At 49.3% G+C, this 12,651-nt stretch overlaps 1 protein-coding gene across 1 annotated transcript in view; it reads left to right on the top strand.

Annotated features, from left to right (window-relative positions):
• Nucleotides 1-71: 71 nt before the first annotated feature.
• Nucleotides 72-12,651, top strand: part of GRAMD1B (GRAM domain containing 1B) — a 175,733-nt gene continuing 163,153 nt past the window's right edge. Inside the window, exons 1-2 of the mRNA XM_007462807.1 lie at nucleotides 72-449; nucleotides 8,923-8,936. Coding sequence (XP_007462869.1) covers nucleotides 72-449; nucleotides 8,923-8,936 — 392 coding nt within the window. The remainder of the gene's footprint in view (nucleotides 450-8,922; nucleotides 8,937-12,651) is intronic.

The raw sequence follows: 12,651 nt of genomic DNA, 5'->3' as shown, positions 1-12,651 counted from the left end.
GGGCGCCGCGGGCGAGGGGCGGGGAGCGGGCCCGGCGGGCGGCGAGGCGCCGGGCGGAGGCGCCGGGCCCCATGCCGGCGGCCAACATGATGGAGAGCCTGCAGCCGCCCGCCCTGCAGGTGCCCGAGCCGCGGGGCGCGCCCGAGGGCAGCCGGGTCTGGTCCAGCTCGTCGACCCCCACGCTCCGCCGCCGGCGCTTCAAGATGCGCCGCACCAAGAATGTGCAGGAGCCGAGCCTGGAGGCCGGGCTGAGCCGGGACCTGCCCGGCGTCTTGGCCCCGGGCAAGGAGTTTCTGCAGCTGCCGTCCATCGAGATCACGCCCTCCAGCGACGAGGACACCCCGTGGTCCAACTGCTCCACGCCCAGCGCTTCCCCGCGCCGCAAACGCTTCCTCCTCCGCAAGTGGCTGCGGGTGAGTGAGCGGAAGGAGTGCAGCGAAAGCAGGTACGTGCCTGTGCCGCCCCAGCCGTCTTCCCTTTTCCTCCCCGGCCTCCCCACAGCCGTCGGGGAGGTGGGGTGGGGTGGGTGCCCAGGTCACCCCGGGGAGCTTCGCCGAGGATTGCAGGAGCCCTTCGCCAGGGTGGACGGCTTCCCCACGTGTGTCACCCATCTCCCCAGTCCAGGCCGGGGGGCCGGTGACTTTCCATTACGTGGGTACTCGGGGCTTCATGCTGCGTTCCATCCCATTGGATCCTCACAGCAACATGAATAGTAACAACCATAGCAGCTGATGTTTATTGAGCCCTTACCATTCTCGGTCAGTATGATGAGCACTCCACAGTCCATCTCCACATTTAATCCCCACGAAACCTCTTTGAGGTCGGTACTCCCTGTCAGTCCCATTGTACAGACAGGGATCGTAGAAGGCGAGAGAGGTTAAGTGGCTCCTCCACTCAGACTTCAGTTTCTAAGCTCCATTTCAATGTTTTTTATTTTATTGTTGGCCACCCCAGGTTGCCTTTCCTGGCCCCCACGTGTAGAGGAGGTGGCGGAGTATTCACATTGAGTGAGTCACATTTCTTAGACGTCTAGGCCTGGTCCGCACCATGGTGGTTTGTGCCAGCTACTTTTTGTCTGGACAAGCGTGGCATCTGAGTAGTCGGCGAGTTTGCTTTCCCTGGGCAGAGGACTGGTGTAGAAGACCATAGGGCAGCTCCACACGGCCTCGGCCAGGGGTTGTGTTTGAGCCAAGCCCATTGCCTGGTGGAGGAGTGGGGCAGTCCTCAGTGGCGCACTGATGTCTTGGACCCTCCGCATTTACCTTCAGGCTCTAGGGCCCTGTCTCCAAACAGTGGTCTGTGCCTTTGCGTGGGGCAGGCAAGTGATTGGCCACCTTCCCCGGGACTCCTCTTCCTAGTCTGTTCAATTCCATTCATTTCAGTTCAACAGGTATTTATTGGATGTTCTTGTGAGTTCAGTCTGGTACCAGCTAATGGTGCTATGGCCAGGAGGCAGGGAGGGAGGGTGGGTAGAGCTGGGTAGAGTGTGGGGATGTGGAAGTTGAGAAGGAGGATGGGAGGAGACTTGGATAAGAAATCACGGCATGTGAGTTTCCCTGGTATTGAGGAGATGGAATCTTTGGAAGACACATACTATGTGTGCCATGTGGTACTGACTGTAAGGCAAAGAGAGGAAGAAGACTTCTGGAAGGAAGAGGCTCAAACCACAACACGTACACATAGGTAGTAGAAAACAGGAAGAATATAATGTCAGGGGCATGAGATCAGGAAAGGGGAACAGTACAGATGAAGGCATAAGAACAGGCTGAGATGTGTCGTTGAGGGGATGCTGAGGAATTGGGCTGGGTTACGCAGATGGTGAGCGTTTTACGCCTGCCAGGCTTTCTTTCTCTTTTTTGGTGGTAATGACTGGATGTGGTTATCCCTGCAGGCGCAGGTGTAAAGCTTTGTTCTGGGGCTTTTTGGGGACCTGAGGATAGCAATTCTTTCTGTACTCTTACATCATCCTGTCACCTTTTCCAGAGAGTAGAGGGAAATGGGGCAAGCTTGATGGGAGCTAATCTTGAACTAAAATAGTTCATCCGGGTTTGTCAGCTTTCCCCTCAAATGTGAGAAACCCTAAAAGAGGCCCCATTTTGATCCTGAGATTCTGCCATGTACACTGAGGACAGAATACGGGGAAGATTCTTAAGCTGGTAGCCAGGGAAGGGATAGGGGAGGGTTTGGTTAGATTTAGGGAAGTCTGTCTTGGTTTAGAGAGTCTGGCTAAAGGTGCAGTGGAGGGGCTTCCCTGGCTGTCCAGTGGTTAGGACTCTGCGCTTTCACTGCCAAGGGCACGGGTTCGATTCCTGGTCCGGGAACTAAGATCTCTGCAAGCTGTGTAGCAAAAAAAAAAAAAAAAAAAAAGTTTAGTGGAATCTTCATTTTTGTTGGAGGAGGAAACATACTTTTAAATCAGGAATTCACTTTCTAGGAGTAGTTTAAAAACTGGCAGTTGGGGAATTTCCTGGCGGTCCAGTGGTTAGGACTCCACACTCTCACTGCCAAGGCCCAGGTTCGATCCCTTGTCGGGGAACTAAAATCCCACGAGCCACATGGCACAGCACACCCCCAGATGGCAGTTGTTTTCAATGGCGGCTTGCTGGATTAGAAGAATATATGTATAAAAAGACAACCTCTGGATTCAAACCCAAGTTTGTCTGACTCAGATCTCTACTCTTAACCACTGTTAAACTGCCTCCTGTTGGACTCTGTTTCGACTGTGGCCAAAACAAAAACCCATCTCTTTTAGGCCTTGGAAATAGAAGGCTTCTTGGAAAGAAAAGAAGCGGTCAAGTGAAGGGGTGCTTGTAAATGGCCAAGATGATTCCCTGAGGAGGAACTGACATTTAGAGGCAGTAGGGCACGAAGAGAATTGGAACTTAAGTCAGGAGACGTGGGTTTAAATGTTAAGTTCTGTCATTTCTCCGCTGTGGAACCTTGGGCACCTCCCTTCACCTCTGTTTCATCTTCTCCATCTGTGGATGAATGGGAGGGTCTCAAGTGATAGACGTGGAACTGTTTTGTAAACGTCCTGTTGCTGTGCAAGGGGGAAGGATTATTGGCATCATTCTGTGAGTGGCTCACATGGAGTGGATGTGTGCTTGAGAGTATAGGTTACATACTCACGTGTCCTGGAGCAGCACCCGGGACTCCTCACACGTTACATGATTTGGATGTGATGATTGGAAAGTGACCCAGCTCAGGCTTGGATTAGGGGGATGAGCACACCAGGCCCAGCGCAGCGCGCTTCCTCTTCACTGTCCCCACCCCAGGTCTACCTCTCCGCAACAGAGAAAAGCCCCTTTGAGGCCTGCGGTGCAATTCTGTCTGATGTGGTAGAAGGCACGGGGTCAAGAGGGTCTCAGCTTGTGGATTTTAACTGCACAAAGATGAAGATATAAAGAGAATCAGGAGACCCCTTTCTTTTCTTTAATCCTGGGAAGAAAGAAATAGAGAAAATGGTGAAGTTAGTGAAGACCTTGGGGGCCAGTACTCTGAGTCCAATTTTCTCTGTTTCATCCTTGGATCTTCACTGTCTAGCACTGTACTTGGCCTTTCGTCACGATCAATAGATGTTTATTGATGGGTACATTAATAACGATTGAGTGAATGATTCCTTTTTCTTTCCTCTTTGGAGTGAAATTATCCTTATTCATGAATCAGGGAAAATTTCCTGGAGGACATGAGTCCAGAACTGAGGTTTTTGACGTGTGACAGCTTTATTGAGATATAATTTTACATGCCATGCACTTCAGTCAGTTTTAAAGTACATAATTCAATGGTTTTTAGTATATTCACAAATATGTGTAACTATCACCACAGTCAATTTTACAACATTTTCATGACCTCGAAAAGAAACCCATACCCTTTCTATATCACCCTCAATCCCCCTCTACTCCTTGCCCCCAGCCCTAGGCAATCACGAATTTACTTTCTGTGGAGAGCTGAGTTTTGAAGGGGAACCAGAAGCCTCTTGGTGAAGGCAGTTTGGGTGTGTTGGCTTGAAGATGGGGATGGATGGCCAAGTGTGGTCTTGATGAGGGATGTGGAAAAATGAGGGTGGTGAGGGGATGGGCCGACAGACTATGATTTATGCTGAAGGGTTTGAATTTCAATTAGTCAGTCAGTCAACAAAGATGTATTGAGATCCTATGGACAGTGTGCTTTGTCTGCAAAGAGGATTCAGCTCAACGGGGAGCCATTTGTAGGTTCCGGAACCCAGGAGAGACATGCTCAGAATGGTATTGGATGCAACGAATTCTTGCTGTTCTGTGTGAACCAGGTGCGAGGTAGAGGCCTGAGCCTTGCACTGTTCTTCCAGCACTTACTGTTACAGCTGGGAATTGTCATCTTAGCCACTGTTTCACATAAGGTGGCACCATTTTTTGCTGGCCGCCTTGCCCTCTGAGCTCCACGGATAACGTAGTCTGAAGTTGATGGGGCAGGCTTTTAGAATTAGTACCTGCGTGTCTGCCCAAATCCCTTGGCCATAACTGGTTGTGGTGATTGTTCAAAACCCAAATTGAGGATTAGAGTCCCTCTCTCACCTGCTGGATTATGGCAAGAGGTCAGAATTGGACAGAGACACAACTTTTGTGTCTCTGTGATGGCATCCTGACATCATTCTCTGGAGGGGGAAAGGAGAGCTGACAAGGGGCAAGGGTGTAGCTGTGGCTGCCCGACGGCAGGCTGTCTTTACGGGGGACACAGAAGCGCTTCTCTGCTCTGTCTCCCCAGGACGCCCTCCTTATTATTACCTCTTGCACCACTTTCCCGTGGCAGTTCTGTCCCCTCTTCTGTGTGACGCATCTACCCTGTCATGACTTCTGCTCGGCTGCACACCTGACCTCAGGTGGCACCTCTCACTGATTCTGCCAGCCTGGTGAGCCTGGTTATCTATCTGGTGCCAGTCTAGCCGGCACGTGGGTTTGCACATAATGATTATTCATCATTGGTATATTTACCGTAAGTCTTCCTCTCCTTCCTCTGACCTTCGGAGGGAGTCTTGCTTTCGGTTTCAGCTCAGTTTCCAGGGAGGAGGCTGATGTGTGCTACACCTATCAGCTCGGTGTGGACCCTGACATCTAGGAGAAGCACAGCGAGTGTGGGAGGGAGGTAATTCGTGTCTTCCTTCACACAAAGCATCAAACAGGAGACCTGTGATTTGTCAGCAGATTAAATAAGTTATTGGTGCTGGATAAGGTTAAACTAGGAAAAACCTCTCTCCCGGACCCTTATTTCCTTGAGGGCGGGGACTGCGTCTTACTTTCTGCTAAGCGCCTTAAATACACATTTAATCCTCGCAACAAACCCCCAGGTGGGTTTTACAGCTGAGGAACCTGAAGTTCAGAGATTCACTTGCTCCTGGTCGCACAGAAGCAAGGGTGAGATCTGAATCACATTCTTTTGATTCCAGAGCCCGCGCTCTTTACAGCTACACTGAACCATCTCCCCGGGGCCTGGGAATAGTTGGCCCTCGCGTGTTTGAGATCACATCCACGTGGAAGGGGAGGTTCTGAAGGAGGTCGGGAGGATGGGAAGGCCACTGAGGATAAGTCTGTAGATGTCAGAGGTCAGAGGTCAGCACGGGGATGTGTGAGGCTGGTGCTACATGGCGTAGGTGAACTGCTCCGTGAGAAGCAGCCAACCTTGGGCTGTAGATGTGGTTTCCAGATTCAAACAGTCTGTGGAAACTGAGAAGGTAGATCTAAGCCCCGTGGGCTGATTCACACTGGCCAGTTTCCTCCATGGCACTTGGTATTTTGAGAGTTTCCGTGGTGGTTACGCACTCAGGAAGTGCCAGTTCCGTGTCAGGGGAGAGACTGGGATTTTCATGGGGCAGGTTAACAGGTGATAACCCTGCCCCGCTTGGTTAGTTTCTCCCAGGTACCGTCTATAGGCCAGTTGCTAGGCTGGTCACTGATACCGGCTTCTAGGGGAACTCCGGAGTTTTCCTTAGGGTGCTTGAATGGCTGAGCTGCCGGTGGGGGATTTCCTTTTTGACCCCAGTGGGTGAGCCGCTGGGCACCGAAGCAGGCGTTCAGATACAGAGCCAAGCTGGCCTGAGAGCCTAGGAGTGCTGGCCTGGTTGCTGTGTGTGCAAGAGCTTTACAAAGTCTGCAGGCTTTTCCTGGAGGCCTTGCCCTCTGGGGATTCTTTCCTCCATTGCCCATATCAGTGCAGTGACTCGCTAAGGGGCAGCTGTACCTGGTGTGAAGGGAGATGCTTTTCAACACCTTTTGGGGCGGGGGGAGGTCTATGAGCTCTTGTCCTGTGACTTTGGAGCCTAAGGAACCTTCCTTCTCTAGGAGGAGATGGTGAGGCTTCCTTCAGGGATGCATAACAGAAAATCAAATGTGGAAGGAAGGCAGGATGGAGATGCTTCAAGCTGGGGCACAGAGATGTCAGGCCATGGCCTGCACCTGCCAGCCTCCATGCCACTGCGGGCAGCCAGGTGCCACCTCCTGAAGATAGCCCTGGTGTCAAATATTCTTCCCTGTTTTCAGACCATGTGTCTGGGTAATCTCATCAAAATCATCACTAGGAAGATGTGGCTGTTCCTTAGCTAAGACCAGTGGTAAAGAGGAGACAGAGGAGGACACCCATGGCTTTTTCATTTGAGGCCCTGATACATCTTTTGGGTCAGATGCTGTGAAGCCCTTTCTTCTGCATCCTTTGTACGTATTCTAACTGGCTCTGGTTGTTCCACCCTGATTTTGTGGACAAGATAAAGAAAACGGGTGATTAGGCACGTCTCAGTGGCAGATCTGGGTTACAGTCTGGAACTCAGGCCTCTGACCTAAAGTCTGGGCTAATTTCTATCTGTCTTGTCTCTGGAGCTTCTTGCAGCCTGGTGCCTCCTTCCTCCATGGTCTGACCACAGAGGTTTTTTGGGCTTGCTGCTTCTGGTTCACGAGTTTAGTCAGGAAATGAGGGGGCTGAGTGAGGGGACTGAAAAAAATAATCCACAGCCCACTTGGTTTTTCCACTTTCTTTGGAACTATGCAAAAAGGATTTGCCTTGGGGCCCCGTTTGGGCAGGGGTGAGTGTGGTAACCCACGTATTCTTTGCTCCAGCAATTAGGAAAATACAGAAAGATGATGGACGGTTAGTTTAGCAATACAGTTTTTTTTTTTTTTTTTTTTTGAAGCAGCTGCGTAGCACAGGGAGATCAGCTCGGTGCTTTGACACCACCTAGAGGGGTGGGATAGGGAGGGTGGGAGGGAGACGCAAGAGGGAGGGGATATGGGGATATACGTAGCAATACTTTTTTGAGTCCAAGGGTTTTCCAGCTTGTTGTCTTTTTTTTTTTTTTTTTTACTCAGTTTACTGTTTTTATTTATGTATGTATTTATTGGCCGTGTTGGGTCTTCGTTGCTGCGTGCAGTCTTTCTCTAGTTGCCGCGAGCAGAGGCTACTCTTCGTTGCGGTGCGCGGGCTTCTCATTGCGGTGGCTTCTCTTGTTGTGGAGCACGGGCTTCTAGGTGCTCGGGCTTCAGTAGTTGCAGCACGCGGGCGCAGTAGTTGTGGCTCAAGGGCTTAGTTGCTCCGCAGCACGTGGGATCTTCCCGGACCAGGGATTGAATCTGTGGCCCCTGCATTGGCAGGAGGATTCTTAACCCCTGCGCCACCAGGGAAGTCCCCCCATCTTGTCTTAAAAGAAATTTTTACATGATAAAAGTCAATGAATATTCTATGTGTGATCAAATAACTAGTTGATGTAAAACTTTTGGACAGTAGGGAAAAGGAAAAGAGCTCATCATTTTACTACGCCAACCCAAACATTAGTAGCACGCTTGGTGCATTATCCGCTGACCCAAACATTAGTAGCACGCTTGGTGCATTATCCGCTGACCCAAACATTAGTAGCACGCTTGGTACATTATCCCCTGGTATTTTTTCTCATTCAGAGGTTTTTTTTGGCCATGCCATGTGGCTTGTGAGATCTTAGTTTCCTGACCAGGGATCAAACCCTTGCCCCCTGCCGTGGAAGCGTGGAGTCCTAACCACTGGACTGCCAGGGAATTCCCCAGAGTTTCTTTCTAATTGAGACTTTCCTTTTTCATCAGCTCTTCTGCACCTTGTACCTGTATAAAGTAAGGGAGAACATAAATCAAAAGGTTAAGGACAGGTAAGTCTGTGAAATAAGGAAAATAAAAGGATTTCTGAAGCATTGTTTCTGGAGGAACCATCAGAATGAGACATTTCTCCAAAGGGGGGGATACGAGCCCTCTCATCAAAGAAGATGCCTCTTAGCCTCTTTCTCCTGTTCTCTGTAACCCAAGCTTGGAGTAAGTGCCAGTCTGACCCCTCAAAGCAGCCTGCCTTGACCCGGCAAGCATTTGTTTCCCAGCTGGGTCATTACACTGGGAAGCTCTTCCTGGCCTTTCTGTATTCTTGGGAGTGGATGGAATGGCAGTAATAAAGGTTACTCTGAACAGGGTGGAGCTTCTCCAGAGAACAGTTTGCCCTTAGCTTGGGTGATACCATGTGTTTTCTCTGTCTACGATGAAGCACATCTTCTCGACATGTGAAGATCTCATTAAAAAAAAAAAAAAAAAAAAGGCCCCAGGAAAGAGATTGCACCACCTCTCCTCTCTTGGTTACTTCTTAATATGTTTTTGAGTCCTACTATTGAGAAAGTTCTGCTAAAAATCTAACTGAAATCCCCCATGGTATAATTCAAATTCATTCTCTCTTGTTTTGTCCTCAGTGAAGATGAGAGACTATCAGGTCATTATCCTTTGAGAATATTCCTTCAGAGACTTATTGTTAGTAATTTGGGCTGTTGCTTCCAGATTGTAAGAGAAGCCTTGATTTGGGCTACCAGTTACTTGGTGCTCACTGATTCTCCGGTGGAGGCTGTGAAGCCCTGCAGACACAGTGGAGGAATTGGCAACCACACACATTAGAAGACAGAGCCAGTCTCAGAGGTGAGCAGAGCAGGAAGTGGCCCGCCCATTCAGAAAGTTCTTAGGGACACTTCTCCATGCTTGGACTCCTTCCCAAAATGTCTCTATTGGTTGACATGCCTTTTGTTTAGCAGCCAGAGAGATTAGGCTGAAAATGTGGATAACTCAGGAGAAGCAATTCTCAAGTTCAACAAACAGTTTTGGGGCACTTACAGAGAATCAGGTGCAGTCCTAGGTGCTTGGGGCACAAAGATGGATACAAGTGGCCCTTCCTTGAGGAGCTCACAGCCTGTGGGGGAGACTAGTGTGCAAAAGATAATTTCAGTAGAACATGGAATTTGGACTAAAACATAAAAAAAAAAAAAAAATTTAAAAACAAGGTCTGAGGAAAAGATCTGCTGGGAGGGAGATGGGAGGAGGGTCCTGGGACCTAGATTTCACCCCCGAATAGCCTTACTTTTCTCTCACTCAGCTGTCACCCCTTAGTACCTACAGTTCCGGTCTGCATCTCGCTCAGAGAATCTAGTCTTCATGGTAGATGAGATTTGTGTGGTCATTTCACCTTTGAGCAAACTGAGAAGTCCAAGGTCAGTGGACAAAGCTGGTCAGTGGCAGAGATGGCTCTAGAATACTGATCTCCTGCAACCTAACTATCGTATTCTGCCCCACCCCATGTCCCTAGGAGCCTGTCTTGGCTCAGGATTGAGCCATATCTTCATCAGCGAACCCAGGAAGCTCAGACAGGCCTCATCCATTGTTAGGGGCAGGGTGATGGTTGTCCTAGGACGACTACAGTCTACAAATAGTCCAGGGGGCTGTCTGAGGCAGCATCGGAGGTAGAGGCTCTGGTTCTGTTATTTATTTATTTATTTTTTGCTGTGTGGTCCTGGGCAGGTTACTTAGTCTCTCTGGGCCTCAGTGTCTTTCTCCTTGGTAAAATGGAGAGTATACATTTCTTCTTCATCTTGTAAGACAGAATTCAGTAGATGTGTCTGAAGAATTATGCTCATGTTATGATTAGTTAATAAAACTGAGATTTCTTTGGTGATCTGTGAGGCTTCTGAGTCTGCTACTCTGGTTAGTATAAGCTGAACAGTGGTTTGTTGTTTCTTTGATGAGATGTCACTTTTCTGATATATTGATATGTGGTGAAAATGAGTTTCTGATTTGTGGGCTGCTCTTGGCTGTCTGTCTCTTCAGTGTTGGTCTGCTTAAGGTTCTGAATCCAGGCTTATTTCTCCTCCGTCTCCCCTCCCTCTCCCTCACCCCACCCCCTTTCCTTCTCCTAAATCTACGTACTGTCCTTGGACTGTTTTATTCACTCTCTTGAATTTAATTATTCCTGCATGGTGATGATTCTCACACTTACATCTCAGACCTCATCTCTTTCCTGAGGCTTCAGCCCATCTCTCCAACTGGCTGATGGGCATTTCCATTGGAATGTTCTTCAGAACAGTCCATAACTTAACTCTTCACCTTTCCCTCCAAACCAGTTCTTCTCACTCTGTTCCTTGAGGTGAGGGTTGGTACCCTTCAGCTTTGCATGGTTTCCTTCCTTTGGAGGAAGTCTGTCTTCTCATCTCCACCACCATCTCGGCTCCCTGAGCCACCACCATCTCTCACATATGTTATTCAAGCATCCTCCTAACTGGTCTCCCTGATGCTGCTCACCCTGCAGCCAGAGTTACCGTTCAGTGCCTTGGGTGGATGCTTCCTTTTTTTTTTTTTTTTTGCGGTACGCGGGCCTCTCACTGTCGTGGCCTCTCCCGTTGGCGGAGCACAGGCTCCGGACGTGCAGGCTCAGCGGCCATGGCTCACGGGCCCAGCCGCTCCGTGGCATGTGGGATCCTCCCGGACCGGGACGCGAACCCGTGTCCCCTGCATCGTCAGGGACTCCCAACCATTGCGCCACCAGGGAAGCTCTCGGATGCTTCCTTTTATTTCTAGGTCTTCACAGGCATTGTTCCTCTGTGTGGAATTCCCCTCTTGTAACACTGACCCCTTGGCCACCCTGCCCTTCTTCTCCTTCGGATCTTACCTTAGTTATTGTCCCTCCAGCAAGTATTTCCTGACTCACGTATTTATTACATCTGTGTTCTTAAGTTGTGACTACTTGATCACATTGTATCTTTCACTGGATCAGAAGTTGTGAGGGCAGAGTTAATTGTGTTCAGTGTTTGTTTTATTCAGTGCTTGTTAAGCTCTTTGCGTGGAATGTAGTAAACATATACTTAGGGAGTGAATAAATAATCAAATGGATGAAGGACTCTAAGGAAATTTGATTTTCATGGAATTCTATTGGACATCATTTTACAAAGCAGGAAGCCCTCTTGAAGTTGAATAATTATGCCCTCGTGGGCCATTTATGTAGATCTGGATTACTATGTATTGTTTGTCTGTTTTAAGTCCTTTGGTTTCTTTCATGGTTTTTCCTTTGTACTGTGTCTTCCCTCAGACTGCAAGTGCCCAGAGACCAGACATGGCTGCTCTTCTAAGGGTGTTCTCTATTTGGGGAGACAACTTTGGCATCACCAGGTGAAGAGTGGGTGACCTCTCCCAAAACGAGGCTCCAGAGAGCAAGAGCACATTGGGGGCAATATTTTGGCTTGTAGTCAACCTGGGGCCCAGGTACAGTCTACAAATAGTGGTTAGCCTTTTCCCACCAAAGACCTGTGGCAGCTTTGAAGGCTATTTTTATTTTTGGAGCTGTGGTTGCCATGGTAACACAGTACATTTTTCCTAGTCTTCTGATTCCAGGTCAGGACAACAGTTGTTCCTCTTGCAGGAGAGAAGGATTTTGTGATAGATGCACCCTTCCTTCTACCCTTTTTCCCTCCTACTTAATCCAGCCAATATTTACTGAACACATATTACGTGCCAGGTACTGTTCTAGACACCAGAACCAATAGTGAACAAAATAGTTCCTGCCCTAGAGAGCTTACATCCTAGAGAGGGGAGAAAGACAGTAAACAAATGAACAATGCAACATTGATCCCTACTTATTTAAAAACAAGTTACTTGAGCACATCACTGAAAGGGAATTAGTGTGTTTTCTAAAATTGGGAAATCAGGAGTTGTAAAAGGAATGCCTTCCACGCTGCGCTGGAGAGAGATATGTTGGGCATGGAGCTGGGGGCTGACTCCCCTCCCACCGATAGTAGGACTTCATTCAGTTCTGGAATGCAGATGCACCTGTTTCTCTGACCTCTCCCAAGACCTAGGGAGACATGGTATTAAGCTGGGCCTCTCTCTGCAGCTGTCAGGTGCCAGGGCAGTTGTTCTCCTGGTGTTTTGCTTCTTTCTTCCTCTTCGCTCCAGTGGAAGCCAAGAGCCAAAGGGCTGCCATACAAATGGCCCTTCTTTATGTCGTGTAACGAGAGCCCTGAAGGCAGGTTGGGAATGCCGTTAACTGGGGGACTATAGAGTATGGAGCCTTGAACTGGGAGCCTGGGGGGAGGTGCAGAGGAGAGAGGGGATGCTGACTCCTGCTGTTGGGAGATTCCGGTCAGAGCGGCAGAGAATGGTGCCCGCTTGGGCACAAATGAACACAGTGCTGGCAATAGCAGTGTGATAATCTCTTAATGTGGGGAGCATTTGATCCTTTTCTCCGTGATTTACAAGGCCCCGGGCTCCGGAAGCCGGCACAGAATATAATTATGCTTTGTGTTTGCCCCAGCACCTACCACAGTGCCTGGCACACACCGAGCCTTCCAGTAACATGCTTCTGGCACGACGC

Source organism: Lipotes vexillifer, unplaced genomic scaffold, assembly GCF_000442215.2.
Source record: "Lipotes vexillifer unplaced genomic scaffold, Lipotes_vexillifer_v1.1 scaffold1447, whole genome shotgun sequence".
In the NCBI taxonomy this organism is placed as follows: domain Eukaryota; kingdom Metazoa; phylum Chordata; class Mammalia; order Artiodactyla; family Lipotidae; genus Lipotes; species Lipotes vexillifer.
The sequence above is the reverse complement of the archived record's forward strand: the minus strand, read 5'-3'. Positions and strand labels throughout refer to the sequence as shown.